This window comes from Monodon monoceros, unplaced genomic scaffold (genome assembly GCF_005190385.1).
Source record: "Monodon monoceros isolate NGI ecotype Baffin Bay Population unplaced genomic scaffold, NGI_Narwhal_1 Super_Scaffold_9, whole genome shotgun sequence".
NCBI lineage: Eukaryota > Metazoa > Chordata > Mammalia > Artiodactyla > Monodontidae > Monodon > Monodon monoceros.
The window spans coordinates 13,954,981-13,975,407 of record NW_021703786.1 but is presented as its reverse complement, the minus strand read 5'-3'; the positions used below and the strand labels follow the sequence as shown (position 1 = coordinate 13,975,407).

At 40.5% G+C, this 20,427-nt stretch overlaps 1 protein-coding gene across 1 annotated transcript in view; it reads right to left on the bottom strand.

Annotated features, from left to right (window-relative positions):
* Window positions 1–20,427, bottom strand: part of ZNF652 (zinc finger protein 652) — a 71,142-nt gene that overhangs the window by 14,120 nt on the left and 36,595 nt on the right. Inside the window, exons 2-6 of the mRNA XM_029211373.1 lie at window positions 19,170–19,266; window positions 7,462–8,621; window positions 4,735–4,882; window positions 4,260–4,375; window positions 3,649–3,793 (exon numbers count right to left, since the gene is read on the bottom strand). Coding sequence (XP_029067206.1) covers window positions 3,649–3,793; window positions 4,260–4,375; window positions 4,735–4,882; window positions 7,462–8,364 — 1,312 coding nt within the window. The 5' untranslated portion in view covers window positions 8,365–8,621; window positions 19,170–19,266. The remainder of the gene's footprint in view (window positions 1–3,648; window positions 3,794–4,259; window positions 4,376–4,734; window positions 4,883–7,461; window positions 8,622–19,169; window positions 19,267–20,427) is intronic.

Sequence of the window (20,427 nt, the reverse complement as noted above, 5' to 3'; positions counted from 1 at the left end):
ACAAATTCTGGAAGCTGAGAACCAGACTCTGGGATGGTGCTTTTTGCCCTCATCATGTCCTGCGTATCCCTCCATTTTATTACTTGCTTCATTAAGTTTGTATCAGAGTAACTAAGTATGTGTTTCTGGAGTCAGACTGCCTTGGACAAGTTCTTTTCTCTCTGAGCCTCATCTGAAAAGCGAAGATAATAATAACAGGTTATTGCGGTAAGTTAGAAATTCGAGGAAAGTGCTTAGAACAGTATTTGGTACATGGCAGACATTCCGTGCATCTTAGTGCTGCTATTATCATCATCACTACCACTGGACTGTAAGCCCCTTGAGGGCAAGAAGCAGGTCATAATTCATCCTGTATCCCTCGGCACTTAGCACTGTGCCTGGTACAAAGAGAATCGACAATTATGTCCACACCATCCCAGGAAACCCTGCCTGAGGGCTGGTCGGCTTCCCTAGATAAGATCTACCTCACTTCTCTTTAACTGCAAAGAAACAGCCCAATCAGTGTCAGTTCCTGCAATGGCCTTAACCCCCACCAAAACATACTCTAAATGTGGTTTCATCCAGCCTTGAAAGACCTATCCCTTTTCTTCTTTAAAAGCTAACCCTTCTCGGATCCTTTCAGGTACTATTGTAATCCTTATTTAAGTACCAAGGAACCAGAGGCCTACAGGGGTTGCATAATTCACTTAAGGTCACACTGCTAGTGAGCGGCAGAGCCAGGTGTGTCCAACTCCACCATCCAGCGCTTTCCCAGTGTGATCATTACAAACAATACTAAAAGGCAGATGCAAACCAGGGAAAAGGATTTTAATATCGGTGTTAGACAAGGTCCCATATATATAAATATATACAAAGAGCTACACATATAAAGAGCTATCATAAACAATAAGAAAAAGCCAAACACTGCAATGGCAAGATGAATACAGAAAAGGCACAAGCAATTCAGAAAAGAAAATATACTGATACCCAACAAGCATATGAAAAAAAATGTTCAACCTTACTTAGCAATTAAGTGCAAATTAACACCGTAAGAAACCATTTTTCACCTATTAATTCAACAATGATTTTATTTAGCATTGGATAGGGTTGGGAAAATGGGTATTTTCACGTGCAGCTGGTAAGAGGGTATGTGGATGGCTATTTTGCAATACATACCACCAAGTCTTAAAACTATACACATCCCTTTGACCTAATAATCCCATTTCTAGGAATTTATCCTAAGTAAATAATCATGGCTGTGTTAGCCACAAAGTTGTTTGTCACAGTATTATTTATAACAGTAGAAAAATTGGAAATAGAAATCATCTAAATGTCCAAAAGGGAACTAACTGGCTAAATAAAATAGAGATAACATCCTTAACAGGACCACTGTAAAGGTTATACTGATTAAATGAGATAATGTATGTAAAGTATTTAAGATAGTACTCAGCATATATGTGCATAATAAATGATGGCTATTATTACAGCTAATTTATAAGAAGGACTATTATACAACCATTAAAATGATATTACTGTTAATGACATAATACAGTAAAATAAAAAGCAGGTTGTAACAGAGCGTAAAGACCCAATTTTTGTTTTGTTACTATATACATGAACGTATAAACACTTATGCATAGTATCTATATGTATATTAAGAAACTATAGAATTAAAAAAATATGTGCTAAAATGTTAACAGTAGTCACCTCTCATTGATAAGATTATAGATCATTTCAATTTTCATATTTTCTAATATACTTTAATAAGTATGTACTACTACTTTTAATGAGAAAAATAAAAACTTAAGTGAATTTAGGTGGCTGTACTCCTTTAGAGGAAACAGGGAATGCTCAGCTTGCCTATTTGGTCAAAGAAGAATACTTAACATAAAGTTTTATTCAACTTACACATTAATCACAAAATGTACACTTCAGTTTCATATTATGGACATTCAAGGGCCTGAAGAAAGAAAGAAGGACAAAGGGGAAAGAAGAAAGAGTAAGAAACGCAGAAGGAGAAGGAGAGAGGGGGGGACCCGGGAGGAAGAAGCACAGGGAGACGGGCAGAAAAGAGAAGGTGAGCGCAGAGGCTTAAGTGGTGGAGGTTCCTTCCAATCTTGAGACAAACATTTACTGGGCATCTACTATGTGCCAAGCACCGTGTGTAAATATGACACAGCTTCTGCCTTCAAAAAAACTTATTTTCTGTCTAGTTCCATAGTTTCCTGCTGAATTAACAGAAAACTGCACCCTAAATGCTACTCAGAACTAAAAGCCTATCCAAGAGCCACCAGATTTTAAGAGGAGAATTTGTTAAAATACTCTGACATATCCTGCTATCCACTTAGGCTTCAAAGTTATCACTACCTTTTGAGATGTAATTTACGTAAACTCCTCTCATGGCTCTTCCTCTAGCTTATTCCTTGAAATCAGAGGTCCTGCTCTGAATGGGAAAGAAGCCCACCAGGCAGGTGTTTTTCTTTGGACTTAATAGAGATGGGAACTACAGAGGCGCAGCTACGGGCAGAACTTCCTCACCACTAGTTAAGCAGGCAAAGGAAGATAATGTCTTGTGGTTCTTTCTGGCTCTGCTACTCTGTAGACTAATAGAACCTAGAATCCTGTGATTAGATTTTATTTAGAAACTTGAAATATGTTTCACACTGTTCAATTTGTGCCAAGACAGCTAATTCCAGAGCATCAAGATAAGACAGATGTACAATGCCCCAGTGTTTACAGGGGGCTATTATTCTAACTAGCTTCCTGGAGGCTGTATGATCCAATGCTTTCAAGACTCAAATCGACGCTATGAAGCATATACCTCTGAAAACACAATGTAGTTAAAATACTACTTAAACTCATTTGATGGATGTGTTCGTAAAAAGTAGTGGATTTTGGTAAATAAAATCCAATCAAACTTTAAGAATATTGAGAGGGTATCCTATTAAAAACAATGTCCTCAGGGACTTCCCTGGTGGTGCAGTGGATAAGAATCCATCTGCCAATGCAGGGGACACAGGTTTGAGCCCTGGTCCAGGAAGATCCCACATGCCTCGGGGCAACTCAGCCCATGCGCCACAACTACTGAGCCTGCGCTCTAGAGCCCACAAGCCACAACTACCGAGCCCGCGTGCCACAACTACTGAAGCCCGCGCGCCTAGAGCCCGTGCTCCGCAACAAGAGAAGCCACTGCAATGAGAAGCCCGCACAGCGCAGAAGAGTAGCCCTCGCTCACGGCAACTAGAGAAAGCCCACACGCAGCAATGAAGACCTTAACGCAGCCAAAAATAAAATAAATAAATAAAACCAAAAAAAAATGGCCTCCATTTTTTAAAGACCCAGAACCCTTTCCTTAGAAAAATAACATGGACACATATGCAAAACAATTTTCATACAATTTCAGGAGATCCTGTGTCCCAAATAAAGAGTCCATCATCTTGAAGGAACCCACAGTTAAAAGGCACTAACAATCCTTTTTTAAATAAATAAAATTATGAAAGCCTAACTTTTCGGTATTATAAATTTGTATTTTTATATATCAGGTTTATTTAAAGCGGAATTTGCACTTAGAATGCAGACTCGTGGCTTAGAACTTTAAGTAAACAGACTCACAGGTGATCATTAACAAGTGCTCGAGACATATCTGTACCTTTCCCAAGAAATTCTTACCAGTGTGTGTTTTCATGTGTTCGTCGAAGTACTGCTTCATGTTGAAATCCTTGCCACACCACTGGCACATGAACTGTTTGTGCCCAATGTGGATGCTCATGTGGGAGCGTAGCTGGTACTTGTACTGAAACCTTTCGTCACAGTTCTGCATTGGACACAGTGGAGATTTTTGAATGCCAAGCATAGCAGCTTTACCTGCGCCCACCCTACATAGCCTGAGATTAGGTATATTTTTCATACTCAAAATAGAACCTGCTTGTGTCAACTATTTGGCTCTGCTATATTTCCGTAGCTGAGTTATAACAAAGGGGAAAATTTCCCAAATAATTATCCCTGAAGTATATCTAACTTCTCTGAATTACTGAGAAAAGTAAAATGACTCGTCACGTGTTATTCCCAAACCTAACCTGATCTAAGTTGAGTTAACTCTGCGTTAAAAATGACCGCTCTCTATCCAGCAGTGAGATAACGCAACGCTCAGAGCACGGGTCTGACGGCTCTGTGGAAACGCAGCCTTGTGCCTTGCACGAGGCACGCCTCTCTCCCACGGCTCACCACGTCAACGCAAGCCAGCCCCCGCGCCTGGGCCTGGTGGGCAGCGCGCGCCTTACCTCGCATCTGAAGGGCTTCTCTCCAGAGTGCTGCAAGGAGTGCACCTTGAGTGACATACTGCGTTTGAATGACTTTCCACAGGTTTCACAGGTAAATGGCATGTCTTTCGTGTGTGCTGCAACACAGAACGCACTTATGCTCAAAAACAGTCCACCAAAGGGCTCAAATGGGAAAAGAGATATGTCCTACTGTAAGGCGGTCCTGCCATCTTAATTGATTGTTCTCTAATCTGTGAGGCTTTAACGGCAAAGTTCTGAAGGAAAAAATAACAACGTTGAAAAGAAACCTGGGTGTGGAAGACTCTACCATCCAATTTGGTGATGCTTACCGAAGACATGTTGTATTTAGTTTCAACAAGTCAAAACTGATTCAAATAAGGCAGTTCCTCATATCCTGCCCAATCCAAAGTATAAAACACACCAAAAAACAAGGGAAAATTATAGGTGTACTAGAAAAGCAAAAGAAAAGACTTACCAACCATGTGTTTCCGTACGTGAGCCATGGTATAGAATTTCTTCTCACAAATTTCACAGGAAAATTTCTTTTCTGCATATCCATGGACGATCTTGATATGTTCGTGAAGGGACCAGAGTTTCTTGAATGATTTATTACAGGAAACACACTGAGCAGGATAAATAGAAATAATCTTTATTTATAGGAGCTTCCAGAAAGCCACGCCTGCTGACTGGCAGCTGAAATGGGTGTGCCTTTATTATTATTATTATTATTATTATTTGGCCAAGCTGCACAGCTTGCAGGATCTTAGTTCTCCTGACCAGGGATGGATTGAACCTGGGACACGGCAGTGAAAGTGCCGAGTCCTAACTACTGGACCACCAGGGAAGTCCCATGAAACGGGTGTGCTTTAGATTCGTGGCACAGGCCAGAATCCAAAACAAATCCACGGAGTCCAGATTCCAACACCAACGTCCTTATGTTCTATTTTCCAAGATGAATTTTTTTAGAGACACTTTGGGAGTATGAAGACAATGGCAAAACGTAAGGCAAAAAGAAAGTTCCACTAATGTCAAAGAACTGACTGAATTAGCATTATACCTTTGAAAAGAACCTTCAAGTTTTTTTTTTTTAATATATGGATTACCAAGAGCAGCTGTTTCCTACACGTGGGTTACTATGCAGTTAATACGTGTTTACCAGAGAATACAAACTAATTTTAAATTAACATAAATAAAAACAAGATAAAGCGTACATTAATGGTTATATATCTGTAGAAATACACCAATGTTTTTGTAGCTTAGAGAATGCATTTGGAGCCTTCATTGACACAAATTATTGAGATTTTATTATATTTTCCCAAATCTAATTTTCTCTATTAAACATTCCCCCCTTGCAGAATTTAATATGACCCCTCAGCTGCTGGTCTCATCCTCCCTTTTCCCGGGGAGCCCAGCTCCAGATCTCTCACATAGGCATCTGTAGGAGACACAGGCGGTCCTGCCTAGTTCCCTGTACTATGGATCATCACTAGTCTAGGCTATCATAACATGTGTCTAAATAAAATACTTCTGGTTAAAAGCAATATTAGAAGGTTCTAGGTAACCATCGGACTCTGGGATGCTGAAGGGAGCAAGTTGTTATTCACTGTAAATAAAGATCTCTGAACACATTATCCCTTCAGGAAACAAGGACTCTGAGAAGAGTCACAAAGATAAGCCTCTGGTTGGATACTGCTCGAGAGAAGGACAGACAACTCCTATAAGCTATTTTGTAGGGCACAGTTTTAATTTTTACTTGTTACCAGGTCATCAGGATTAGAAATGCAAAAAGAGTTCCTTTAGCAGAATCCACAAAACCTAAATACAAGTTTAAATGAAATTATGGTGAGGAATAGTGAAGAAAGTCACACACGAAAAGGATTTATTAAATGTTTTCTGTACTTAATGAAGCAAATTTAAGTAAAAAAACCAAACAAACTATATAAACATCAAGATCAAGATATACCTTTTTCAGCAACGAATCATTACAGAACTAAGTTTGACCCCTAGGGTGCAGCACAGCATTGCACTCCTTTTGGCCTGAACTGTTGCAACCAATTCAGAACCAGGCCCTGGGCACCAGTAGTTATTGGAGGGTAGGCACCATGATCCAGTCTTCTTTTATTTACCAAGCGTGTCAGAGATCAAGTCACAACTGACAAATCAAAAAGCAGTGAATTTTTAGAAAATATAATTTATATTTTTAAAAAAACCTCTTTAGAGTAAAGCAATGATCGTGGTTGTCGATTAAAAGCAAGAAAGAAATGTGAAAAATAAGGAGCACTCCAAATCAGGAGTATTCCAAGAAACACACTGAAACAAAACAATTTCATCTTCTAAGAGAAGTTTAGCTTAAATATGGTAGAAGAAATTTCTATTTTACATATCTTTTGGAGACATTAATAGACTTACCTTTTATGAATATTCATTAATATCCATTCACATGTGCAAACCGACATAGCTCAACATAATATAATTCACTCAACATGACATAATTAGCGCACTTCTTAACCTATCACAATATAGTCCTTTCAGGGACTAGCCTGGTTTGAATACCATGTTTTGTTACCTTAACAATACTGCACAGTAGCATTATATAACCCTACTGCCAGGTGGGCAACATTTTCAACCAGCTCAGCCTCGTTTAAAGTCTGCATATTCCCATGGGCTCAGCCTCTTGACAAATTTAGTGTTGTCATCTCTCCACTGGTAAAAGCAAACTCACTCCTGGAGATCTTCCATTTCCACCAGTCTGAGTCATTATGGTTTTTGTCCCCATCAGCTACACTAGCATCTGGCATCCTTTCAAACCTTAGAAAAGGACCTCTCTCTACTCCTGACCTTTACTTGATATCTCCCACCTTGACAGAGAAGATGCCAGAATGAATTATATTACATGTCTTACAAGAGTAAATCTCAGTGCAAAGTTGGTGTTGACTTTACCTCCTTGTCAATCACCTATAACAGATCCCCCTTCCAATGTACCTGGGTTCCCACTAGTCCAGCATCAGTTAAATTTAATGCTTTTGAAAGAAACTGTTAAGGCTGCTTTTGAAAAGACCAAAGCAGGGGCTTTCAAAAAGATAAATTGGTGAAAACTGTCCCTTCGGCCTCTATTGTATTTATTCTCTGGGGCAGATACCAGGTGAGTGTGAACAGCCAGGTTCTATCCTGGAAAGTTTGCCCTCTTGGTGATGAAACCTACCTGAATATTTTTTTCACAGTCTGTTTGCTGGTGAAGGGACAGCTCACTTTCCAGGACAAACTTCTTGCCACACTTATCACAAATCTGCATGCGCCTATGAGTAACGTTCATGTGCTTCTCCAGGTACCAGCGAGTATTAAACACCCTGGGGCACTTCTCACAGGTCAGAGTCTCTTTCTCTTCACACTTAGCTTTCTGGACTGGCGCTTTGGGCTCCTTTGCGGCCCGCTTCTTACGCTTAGGTGGCTCTACACTCTTCCTACGACCTCTTGTAGCTCTGGGAGTAGGGGAAGTGGCAGCTGCGGCAACAGAGGCAGCTCTCCTCGTCCTCCTTTGTGTAACGCTGACTTTCTCCACTATCTTCTCCTTTTTCTTCTGCCTTTCGTTTTCTCCATAGTCATTACTGTCATCCGTGGCCTCTTCCTCACTCTCTTCCTCTTCCTCCTCACTGCTTGTCTTAAGAACAGGAGTCTCTTTGGACTGAGAAGAGACACCCTTTTCCCCTTTAGATACATTTAATGTTTGATTATTAAGGTTTACCTCCACTATGATCTGCTCCCTTTTGTAGGAGACTTCCTCCTCCTCCTCCTCTTCTGTGTCATCAGAATTCTCCCGGTCTTCTTTCACAGCATGCACGTCAGACACTGCTCTTGTCTCCCTGAAATACGGCTGCTCCTCTGTTTCATGGAGATGTGGTTTGCTCATCTTGGTGTCCACTAACACAGAATAAGGACTTCCTGATTCCCTTTTGTACACTTTGGTGGACAGGTCAAGCTCCTGGTTGGCACCATGATAAAAGGTAGATGGCACTTGACCACGACGGCTATCTTCTTGTGCCATCCCTGCTACACGCACAGCACAGTTTTCAACCAGCTCCTGACAAGAACTGACTGTGTGGCTCATTGGTAAGTGGCCTAATTTATGAAGCAGTTCAGACTATAGAGAAATAGCTTTAAAACAGGGTAATTATTAAGACTCAAATCCTTTTCCATCCACAAAGAATCACTCAGATGAAAAAAAAGGTATTCCTGGAACCTGTGGGCAATTCTTCCAGTGTTGCAGCACCAAAGCATAAGTCAAAAGGTTTGGTATTATGGCAAGAGCAGAGCACTAGTGATTTTTCTTTTGAAGAAAGCTGCAAATGACGTGGAGCATCTTATCTGCAAAGAAAAGCAAAGACAAAAAAGATCAGATATCTCTTATTTCCTTCTTATAGCATGTACTGACATCATACAACAAACATAACTTAAAATGATTAAACTCTTTATATATACACTTCTTTATCCTGCTTAAATGGTTCATTGTGGGCCATCATTTTACTGGGTTACATGAATTCAACAAACATTCTGTTAGAATGTAAATTCTAAGACAGCAGGAGTTTACCTGTCCAGTTCACTGAGGTATTCTTAGAGCTTAGCACAGTGACGACCAGCACTTAGTAGGTGTTCAGTGTATAGCTGATGACTAAGTGAATATCTGTTTTTGCACGGCATTCATTATCCTGGACGTACTGACATGGCAGAATATATGGTCTGTGTCCCCAAGGAGTTTACAGTCCAGTTACACAATATGTGTTGTCCATGAAACATGTAAGGACCTTATGCTGGCTGGTTTTCTTTTCAATACCAGTCACCACCATCCACCACAGTGAGAGCTCATGGAACAAAGGCAGTAGTGGGCTAGGCACTGTGGACCAGGAAAATAAAGCAGCTAACTGACAACTACAGAAGAGAGAGAGATGTCACTGGCCTCAAATAATTTATAATCTAGGTATAGATATCATTGTTTTCAGGTTTCTTAGAGTAATTTCAGAGTTGCTAAGTATTTTTAAATTTGTTCTATGCATAGCTCTCTAGATCCACTCAATGACCAGGTGATCTTTCATGTGTCGGTTGCACAGAAGTCTAAATTCTAAGAAACAGTAACCATAAGGTTGACACGGCTCCAAGAAAAATAAAACCATCCATTAAAAGATAAAAGATGAGAAAGGCACATAATTTGCTTTGTGACATACCTCACACTGCTGCTTGGCCAACCAGCTAACCTCTGAGTCATATGAATGTCACTGCAAGCACACACCCTATCTAATTGACAAAAGGAAGGAAACTAGTATTTACTGAATACCTGCTATGTGCACAGAATTGTAAAGGTGCTCATTATTTATTATTTTTAGTTAATATTCACTACAAAACTTCGGGGTTGAATTTTTTTTTTTTTTTTTTTTTTCGGTAAGCGGGCCTCTCACTGCTGTGGCCTCTCCCGTTGCGGAGCACAGGCTCCGGACGTGCAGGCTCAGAGGCCATGGCTCACGGGCCCAGCCGCTCTGCGGCATGTGGGATCTTCCCGGACCGGGGCAAAAACCCGTGTCCCCTGCATCGGCAGGCGGAGTCTCAACCACTGCACCACCAGGGAAGCCCTGGGGTTGATTTTTAAACTTATTTAAAATTTTTTATCAAAGTAGTCACTCAAAAAAATCATACATAGTTTTACAAGTCAAATATACTGCAAGGTTTATAAAAAAGCAGCCATCCTCTGCCTGCTCCATCCCATCTGAGTCCCATACCTGAGACAAAAGTGTTCCTTTTAGCTGTTCCTCTTCCCCCTCCCCTTGTATTCTTCTTCTTTTTTAAACATTTATTATTTTAAAAAAAATTTTAATTTATTTTTTATACAGCAGGTTCTTATTAGTCATCCCTTTTATACACATCAGTGTATACATGTCAATCCCAGTCTCCCAGTTCATCACACCACCACCCTCACCCGCCGCCGCTTTCCCCCCTTGGTGTCCATACGTTTGTTCTCTGCATCTGTGTCTCAACTTCTGCCCTGCAAACCGGTTCATCTGTACCATTTTTCTAGGTTCCACATATATGCGTTAATATACGATATTTGTTTTTATCTTTCTGACTTACTTCACTCTGTATGACAGTCTCTAGACCCATCCACGTCTCTACAAATGACCCAATTTCGTTCCTTTTTATGGTTGAGTAATATTACATTGTATATATGTACCACATCTTCTTTATCCATTCGTCTGTCGATGGGCATTTAGGTTGCTTCCATGTCCTGGCTATTGTAAACAGAGCTGCAATGAACATTGTGGTACATGACTCTTTTTGAATTATGGTTTTCTCAGGGTATATGCCCAGTAGTGGGATTGCTGGGTTGTATGGTAATTCTATTTTTAGTTTTTTAAGGAACCTCCATACTGTTCTCCATAGTGGCTGTATCAATTTATATTCCCACCAACAGTGCAAGAGGGTTCCCTTTTCTCCACACCCTCTCCAGCATTTATTGTTTGTAGATTCTTTGATGATGCCCATTCCAACTGGTGTGAGGTGATACCTCATTGTGGTTTTGATTTGCATTCCTCCAATAATTAGTGATGTTGAGCAGCTTTTCATGTGCTTCTTGGCCACCTGTATGTCTTCTTTGGAGAAATGTCTATTTAGGTCTTCGGCCCATTTTTGGATTGGGTTGTTTGTTTTTTTAATATTGAGCTGCATGAGCTGTTTATATATTTTGGAGATTAATCCTTTGTCTGTTGATTTGTTTGCAAATATTTTCTCCCATTCTGAGGGTTGTCTTTTCGTCTTGTTTATGGTTTCCTTTGCTGTGCAAAAGCTTTGAAGTTTCATTAGGTCCCATTTGTTTATTTTTGTTTTTATTTCCAATACTCTAGGAGGTGGATCAAAAAAGATCTTGCTGTGATTTATGTCAAAAAGTGTTCTTCCTATGTTTTCCTCTAAGAGTTTTATTATGTCCGGTCTTACATTTACGTCTCTAATCCATTTTGAGTTTATTTTTGTGTATGGTGTTAGGGAGTGTTCTAATTTCATTCTTTTACGTGTAGCTGTCCAGTTGTCCCAGCACCACTTACTGAAGAGACTGTCTTTTCTCCATTGTATATCCTTGCCTACTTTGTCATAGATTAGTTGACCGTAGATGCGTGGGTTTATCTCTGGGCTTTCTATCTTGTTCCACTGATTTATGTTTCTGTTTTTGTGCCAGGACCATACTGTCTTGATTACTGTAGCTTTGTAGTATAGTCTGAAGTCAGGGAGTCTGACTCCTCCAGCTCCATCTTTTTCCCTCAAGACTGCTTTGGCTATTCGGGGTCTTTTGTGTCTCCATACAAATTTTAAGATTTTTTGTTCTAGTTCTGTAAAAAATGCCATTGGTAATTTGATAGGGATTGCATTGAATCTGCAGATTGCTTTGGGTAGTATAGTCATTTTCACAATATTGATGCTTCCAATCCAAGAACATGGTATACGTCTCCATCTGTTGGTATCATTTTTAATTTCTTCCATCAGTGTCTTATAGTTTTCTGCATACAGGTCTTTTGTCTTCCTAGGTATGTTTATTCTTTTCTTTTTTTTCTAAATTTATTTGTTATTTATTTTTATTTTTGGCTGTGTTGGGTCTTTGTTGCTGTGTGTGGGCTTCTCACTGCAGTGGCTTCTCTTGTTGCGGAGCACAGGCTCTAGGTGCGTGGGCTTCAGTAGTTGTGACACGCGGGCTCAGCAGTTGTGGCCCACAAGCTCTAGTACACAAGCTCAGTAGTTGTGGCGCACAGACTTAGTTGCTCCATGGCATGTGGGATCTCCTGGGCCAGGGCTTGAACCTGTGCCCCTGCATAGGCAGGCGGATTCTTAACCACTACGCCACCAGGGAAGCCTCGGTAGGTTTATTCTTAGGTATTTTATTCTTTTTGTTGCAATGGTAAATGGGAGTGTTTCCTTAATTTCTCTTTCAGATTTTTCATCATTAGTGTATAGGAATGCAAGAAATTTCTGTGTATTAATTTTGTATCCTGCAACTTTACCAAATTCATTGATTAGCTCTAGTAGTTTTCTGGTGGCATCTTTAGGATTCTCTATGTATAGTATCATGTCATCTGCAAACAGTGACAGTTTTACTTCTTCTTTTCCAATTTGGATTCCTTTTATTTCTTTTTCTTCTCTGATTGCTGTGGCTAGGACTTCCAAAACTATGTTGAGTAATAGTGGTGAGAGTGGACATCCTTGCCTTGCTCTTGATCTTAGAGGAAATGCTTTCAGCTTTCCACCATTGAGAATGATGTTTGCTGTGGGTTTGTCATATATGGCCTTTATTATGTTGAGGTAGGTTCCCTCTATGCCCACTTTCTGGAGAGTTTTTATCATAAATGGGTGTTGAATTTTGTCAAAAGCTTTTTCTGCATCTACTGAGATGATCATACGGTTTTTATTCTTCAATTTGTTAATACGGTTTATCACATTGACTGATTTGCATATATTGAAGAATCCTTGCATCCCTGGGATAAATCCCCCTTGATCATGATGTATGATCCTTTTAATGGGTTGTTGGATTCTGTTTGCTAGTATTTTGTTGAGGATTTTTGCATCTATATTCATCAGTGGTATTGGTCTGTAATTTTCTTTCTTTGTAGTATCTTTGTCTGGTTTTGGTATCAGGGTGATGGTGACCTCATAGAATGAGTTTGGGAGTGTTCATTCCTCTGCAATTTTTTGAAAGAGTTTGAGAAGGATGGGTGTTAGCTATTCTCTAAATGTTTGATAGAATTCACCTGTGAAGCCATCTGGTCCTGGACTTTTGTTTGTTGGAAGATTTTTAATCACAGTTCCAATTTCAGTGCTTGTGATTGGTCTGTTCATATTTTCTATTTCTTCCTGGTTCAGTCTTGGAAGGTTATACCTTTCTAAGAATTTGTCCATTTCTTCCAGGTGGTCCATTTTATTGGCATAGAGTTGCTTGTAGCAGTCTCTTCGGATGCTTTGTATTTCTGCAGTGTCTCTTGTAACTTCTTTTTCATTTCTAATTTTATTGATTTGAGTCCTCTCCCTCTTTTTCTTGATGAGTCTGGCTAATGGTGTATCAATTTTGTTTATCTTCTCAAAGAACCAGCTTTTAGTTTTATTCATCTTTGCTACTGTTTTCTTTGTTTCTATTTCATTTATTTCTGCTCTGACCTTTGTGATTTCTTTCCTTCTGCTAACTTTGGGTTTTGTTTGTTCTTCTTTCTCTACTTCCTTTAGGTGTAAGGTTAGATTGTTTATTTGAGATTTTACTTGTTTCTTGAGGTAGGCTTGTATTGCTATAAACTTCCCTCTTAGAACTGCTTTTGCTGCATCCCATAGGTTTTGGATCATCGTGTTTTCATTGTCATTTGTCTCTAGGTATTTTTTGATTTCCTCTTTGATTTCTTCAGTGATCTCTTGGTTATTTAGTAACATATTGTTTAGCCTCCATGTGCTTGTGTTTATTACGTTTTTGTTTTCCCTGTAATTCATCTTTTTTTTAAATTAATTAACTTTTTTGGCTGCCTTGGGTCTTTGTTGCTGTGCGCGGGCTTTCTCTAGTTGCGGCAAGTGGGGGCTACTCTTCGTTGCGGTTCGCGGGCTTCTCGTTGGGTGGCGTCTCTTGTTGCAGAGCATGGGCTTTAGGCGCATGGGCTTCAGTAGTTGTGGTATTTGGGCTCAGCAGTTTTGGCTCGCGGGCTCTAGAGCGCAGGCTCCATCGTTGTGGCACACGGGCTTAGTTGCTCCGCGGCACGTGGGATCTTCCCGGACCAGGGCTCGAACCCGTGTCCCCTGCACTGGCAGGTGGATTCCTTAACCACTGTGCCACCAGGGAAGTCCTGTAATTCATTTCTAATCTCATAGCGTTGTGGTCCGAAAAGATGCTTGATATGATTTCAATTTTCTTAAATTTACTGTGGCTTGATTTGTGACCCAAGATGTGATCTATCCTGAAGAATGTTCCATGCGCACTTGAGAAGAAAGTGTAATCTGCTGTTTCTGGATGGAATGTCCTAGAAGTATCAATTAAATCTATCTGGTCAATTGTGTCATTTAAAGCTTCTGTTTCCTTATTTATTTTCATTTTGGATGATCTGTCCATTGGTGTAAGTGAGGTGTTAAAGTCCCCCACTGTTATTGTGTTACTGTCGATTTCCTCTTTTATAGCTGTTAGCAGTTGCCTTATGTATTGAGGTGCACCTATGTTGGGTGCATATATATTTATAATTGTTACATCTTCTTCTTGGATCGATCCCTTGACCATTATGTAGTGTCCTTCCTTGTCTCTTGTAACATTCTTTATTTTAAAGTCTATTTTATCTGATAGAAGTATTGCTACTCCAGCTTTCTTTTGATTTCCATTTGCATGGAATATCTTTTTTCATCCCCTCACTTTCAGTCTGTATGTGTCCCTAGGTCTGAAGTGGGTCTCCTGTGGACAGCATATAGATGGGTCTGTTTTTGTATCCATTCAGCAAGCCTGTGTCTTTTGGTTGGAGCATTTAATCCATTCACGTTTAAGGTAATTATCAGTATGTATGTTCCTATGACCATTTTCTTAAATGTTTTGCATTTGTTTTTGTAGGTCCTTTTCTTCTCTTGTGTTTCCCACTTAGAGAAGTTCCTTTAGCATATGTTGTAGAGCTGGTTTGGTGGTGCTGAATTCTCTTAACTTTTGCATGTCTGTAAAGCTTTTGATTTCTCCATTGAATCTGAATGAGATCCTTGCCGGGTAGAGTAATCTTGGTTGTAGGTTCTTCCCTTTCATCACTTTAAATATGCCATGTCACTTCCTTCTGGCTTGTAGAGTTTCTGCTGAGAAATCAGCTGCTAACCTTAGGGAGTTCCCTTGTATGTTATTTGTCGTTTTTCCCTTGCTGCTTTCAATAATTTTTCTTTGTTTTTAATTTTTGCCAGTTTGATTACTATGTGTCTCGGCGTGTTTCTCCCAGGGTTTATCCTGTATGGGACTCTCTGTGCTTCCTGGACTTGGGTGGCTATTTCCTTTCCCATGTTAGGGAAGTTTTTGACTATAATCTCTTCAAATATTTTCTCGGGTCCTTTCTCTCTCTCTTCTTCTGCGACCCCTATAATGTGAATGCTGCTGCTTTTAATGTTGTCCCAGAGGTCTCTTAGGCTGTCTTCATTTCTTTTTATTCTTTTTTCTTTATTCTGTTCCGCAGCAGTGAATTCCACCATTCTGTCTTCCAGGTCACTTATCTGTTCTTCTGCCTCAGTTACTCTGCTATTGATTCCTTCTAGTGTATTTTTCATTTCAGTTATTGTATTGTTCATCTCTGTTTGTTTGTTCTTTAATTCTTCTAGGTCATTGTTAAACGTTTCTTGCATCTTCTCCATCTTTGCCTCCATTCTTTTTCTGAGGTCCTGGAACATCTTCACTATCATTATTCTGAATTCTTTTTCTGGAAGGTTGCCTATCTCCACTTCATTTAGTTGTTTTTCTGGTGTTTTGTTCCTTCAGCTGGTACATAGCCCTTTGCCTTTTCATCTTGTCTATCATTCTGTGAATGTGGTTTTTGTTCCACAGGCTGAGGACTCTAGTTCTTCTTGCTTCTGCTGTCTGCCCTCTGGTGGATGAGGCTATCTAAGAGGCTTGTGCAAGCTTCCTGATGGGAGGGACTGGTGGTGGGTAGAGCTGGGTGTTGCTCTGGTGGGCAGAGCTCAGTAAAACTTTAATCCGCTTGACTGCTGATGGGTGGGGCTGTGTTCCCTCCCTGTTGGTTGTTTGGCCTGAGGCAACCCAACACTGGAGCCTACCTGGGCTCTTTGGTGGGGCTAATGGTGGACTAGGGGAGGGCTCACACCAAGGAGTACTTCCCAGAACTTCTGCTGCCAGTGTCCTTGTCCTCACGGTGAGCCACAGCCACCCCCCTGCCTCTGCAGGAGACCCTCCAACACTAGCAGGTAGGTCTGGCTCAGTCCCCCCTGGGGTCACTGCTCCTTCCCCTGGGTCCCAATGCGCACACTACTTTGCGTGTGCCCTCCAAGAGTGGAGTCTCTCTTTCCCCCGGTCCTGTTGAAGTCCTGCAATCAAATCCCACTAGCCTTCAAAGTCTGATTCTCTAGGAATTCCTCCTACCGTTGCTGGACCCCCTGGTTGGGAACTCTGACGTGGGGCTCAGAACCTTCACTCCAGTGGGTGGACGTCTGTGGTATAAGTGTTCTCCAGTCTGTGAGTCACCCACCCAGCAATTATGGGATTTGATTTAACTGTGATTGCACCCCTCCTACCGTCTCATTGTGGCTTCTCCTTTGTCTTTGGATGTGGGGTGTCTTTTTTGGTGAGTCCCAGTGTCTTCCTGTCCATGATTGTCCAGCAGCTAGTTGTGATTCTGGTGTTATTGCAAGAGGGAGTGAAAGCACGTCCTTCTACTCCACCACCTCAGTTCCTAATCCCCTTCCCCTTGTATGTACTTTCATATTTCTAAACAATTTGAGTGTATTTCCTTTTTTTTTTTGGCCATGCCGCATGGCATGTCGGATCTTAGTTCTCCGACCAGGGACTGAACCTGGGCCCTCAGCAGTGAAAGCACCGAGTCTTAACCACTGGACCACCGTGGAAGTCCCTATGATTGTATTTCTATTTCTTGACTTTTTTTTTTTTTTCCAATTTTAGATAGTACCACTTGTCTCCCACTATAGTTTTCTTACCTTATTGCTCCCAACTCTTCCTTCATCCTCCCCATATAGTTGTATCACTTTTTTGTTAAGTGATTTATTGCTTACACTATTATGACTATAATACGTAATTCACAACTATTTCTATCATTCCTCTGCTATTGTCTCTCTTCCATTTTCTCTCCTTATGGATTTATTCTTTTAAAAAAATTATTTAGGGAATTCCTTGGCAGTCCGATGGTTAGGACTCTGTGCTTTCACTGCCGAGGGCCTAGCTTCAATCTCTGGTTGGGGAACTAAGATCACACAAGCCGCGTGGTGTGGCCAAATCAATCAATTAATTAATTATAAAAAATTATTTCACTTTCATTTTAGTAGAATTTCAGAAAGAAACGGTGATAAATGCCACCATGTTTTACTTGACATCTGAATAGATATATTTATACTCTTTTGCGTTTATAAAAGAGGAAATTATGCCTCTGAGAGGCCAAATTATTTGTCTAAGATCACCTAACTATTAAATGACAGAAGCAATGTTTGACTCCAGGCCTGTCTGACTCTAAAGCTCATGGTCTATTTCTACTATGACAAATGACATTCCAAAATAATTAAAACTCAATTATTCCTGTAACCACATACCTTTTTGCATCAGTTTTGTACCTTGCATTTTAAGCAGGAAAATCATAGTAGCTTTATTTTGTATTGCCCAAACTTCTGACCCGTGGAAATAATGTAAACTACTACAAGTACAAGTAGATAAACTTAACCACATTAATTATCTCAAATTAAGCAAGGGAGGAGAGACAGTAAAATTCAATTAACCAGAAAAAGAGAGGAATAAAACAAAACCATGAAGACAAAGAAAAATAAATGAAAGGATATCCTCTGTGGTGGTGGTCAGTTTGTTTTTCTGAAATACCCCTGACCCTCGGCCTTCTGGGCACATGACAGACCTGCACTTTCTGACCCTGCCCCCTCCCCTGTAGTTGGGTGGGGCTGTGTGACTATTTCCAGCCAGTACAGCTGAGTAGAAGTGATACATGGAAGAGCAATATGAGACCCTCCAGACCTCTCTTCCCTCTGAGACAGGGACCAGCAATCCTTAAGCTGATGATTGCTATCAACCTGGGACACCAAGTAACAAAATGACCCACAGGATATGCATAATGCTGTGGATCTTTAAATTTTTTTGTTTTTTATTTAATTTGAAGGAGAGCATGTTTTCAAAGCCACTGAGATTTTTTTTTTTTTTTTAATACATCTTTACTGGAGTATAATTGCTTCACAATGCTGTTAGGTGTTAGTTTCTGTTGTACAACAAAGTGAATCAGCCATATGCATACATATATCCCCATACCTCCTCCCTCTCGAGCCTCCCTCCCACCCTCCTCATCCCACCCCTCTAGGTGGTCGAAAAGCACTGAGCTGATCTCCCTGTGCTATGCTGCTGCTTCCCACCACAAAGCCACTGAGATCTTGTGTTGTTTACTACTGCAGCATAACCTGGCCTCTCCTAGCTGATACAGGTGGAATCCAGAAGTGTGGTGCTGCCTCACCAAAAAACCTAAAGTATATGGTGAAGGCTTAGGAGCTGGGTAGAAGGAGGCAAGGAAAAAGTTATCAGAGGCTAAAAGGAGAGCAGCTCATATTGCACAGTGGTGACGAGAGTTAATATGCCATAAAAACTTATAGCTCTAGTGGGAAAATGGCCTATTAAAAGAGTGTGTTGGTTACTCTTGGCTGTATTTGACAAATTATTATTTGAAAAGGATGAATTCAGAAAAGAATCAGTCAGTTTCCAATCATAAAAAAAGGAGCCCAGAAGGTCAGTGATTTGTAGGGTTAGAAGAAGCAGGTGCTTAACACACAACTGAGAAGGTCTCTGAGATACAAATGCTGATCAGAATTCAGTCTTGAGGCAAGGATCAAGTGAACGTTTTGGCCTTCACAACCACTGATAAAACCTCCCAACTGATTAAGGTAGTGCTGAATAAAATAGCTTTTCTAGAAAGAGACTAAAGAGAGGTTCTCTCACCAAAGCAGTCTCTTAGTCTGTTTTGCTACAAAGCACGTTTCTTTGATGTGAATTAGTTCAAATGCTATTAATAAATAGGGAAATGATGTCAATATAACACAGAAGTCATGTTGGTTTATACGAAATTTTCCTGTTGGAAGTGATCAGGAGAAAGCTTTCCCAAATTAAAAAGAAAGCTTTAGCAATATATGAAAACACTAAGAAAAATGCTAAGCATCCCACTTCTGTACCTTCCTTTAATGCAAGTTGTGGCTGGTTCAGCTGCTTCATGAACCACTGCACTTTCCACTTTACATCTGGTGAAGTTGAGGGTATATGTTTTTCCTCCTGTGTTTAAAAAAGAAAGAAAGTTTTTGATTGCTGAAGCATATACACCATACCATAGATCAAATTTTTACTGTCATGAAATTAGTCCTATTATACGTAAATGTCTTCAACACCCCAAAATCTCAGAGGAGGAAACAAGCACCCAGGGGACTGAGTCTGTAAAGCTCCAACCAACTGATGCTGAGTGCATATGCCGCTGGAGATTCAATATGCTACTGTTTTTATTTTAATTAATTTTGCTTTTATTAGTGCACTGGTTACAGTGTTCCACAGCTTTTGAGTGGTCTGCCCAATCCTGTTTTTCCCATAAGCCCTGTTTATTTTAGTGTGCAATTTTGCAGAATTCAGGAAAGCATATACGGCATTATGGCAGAAATACCTGTATTCAAGATTACGTCAAGGAAGAAGTATGAGACCAACAAGGCAGAGTTATGCAGCAAATCTATGAAGTATGGCTAGAAAAGACTGGTGGACGTGGCTAGGGCACATGGTGCTGACTGGAAACAAATAAGTAAAAATCCAACTAAGTTTTTGAGAGTTATACTGCCAAAACGACCACCAGCCTGGGCTTGAGAGCCTATGACTATTCAAACCTTCTTAAAATGATCTTTGGGTTCCCAGGCATCTATGGCAGGAAGTGGACTAAGAAAGCTGTTCGTCCCCTTAAAGGGGTATATTCCTCATTGTCCATTTGGGATACAGCCAAGGAACATAATAGGAAAAAAAGGAGGAGGAGGTCCAATAAGATGGAGCCAGGGGAGCAAAGAAAGAACAGACCAGTGAGCTAAGGAGCCAAGTCAGGGTCTCTTCAAGAACATTCCCCATCCCTGGAGGGGTCCTCTCAATGACTGCTCAGAGGAATTGCAGAATTTGCTGCAGTCCACTGACTGCTATATGTCTCCTGTTCTTCCCCCTTTCAAATGGGAGTGTTTATTTTTATCATCCTGTCGCTAGTCACCACTGTATATTGTATGTGAGGGCAGCCAATCATTTGCCAATTTCTTTCACAAATCTATGGATCAAAAAGAGCAACATCTGGGCCTGATAGAGAGACTACTATGTGCATCATCTCCTCACGAATAGACCACCAGTCATCACATCCTTGCGTCACTCAGAGATCCTGGACTTCAAGCTTGATGCAATGATTTCATAGGACCTTGG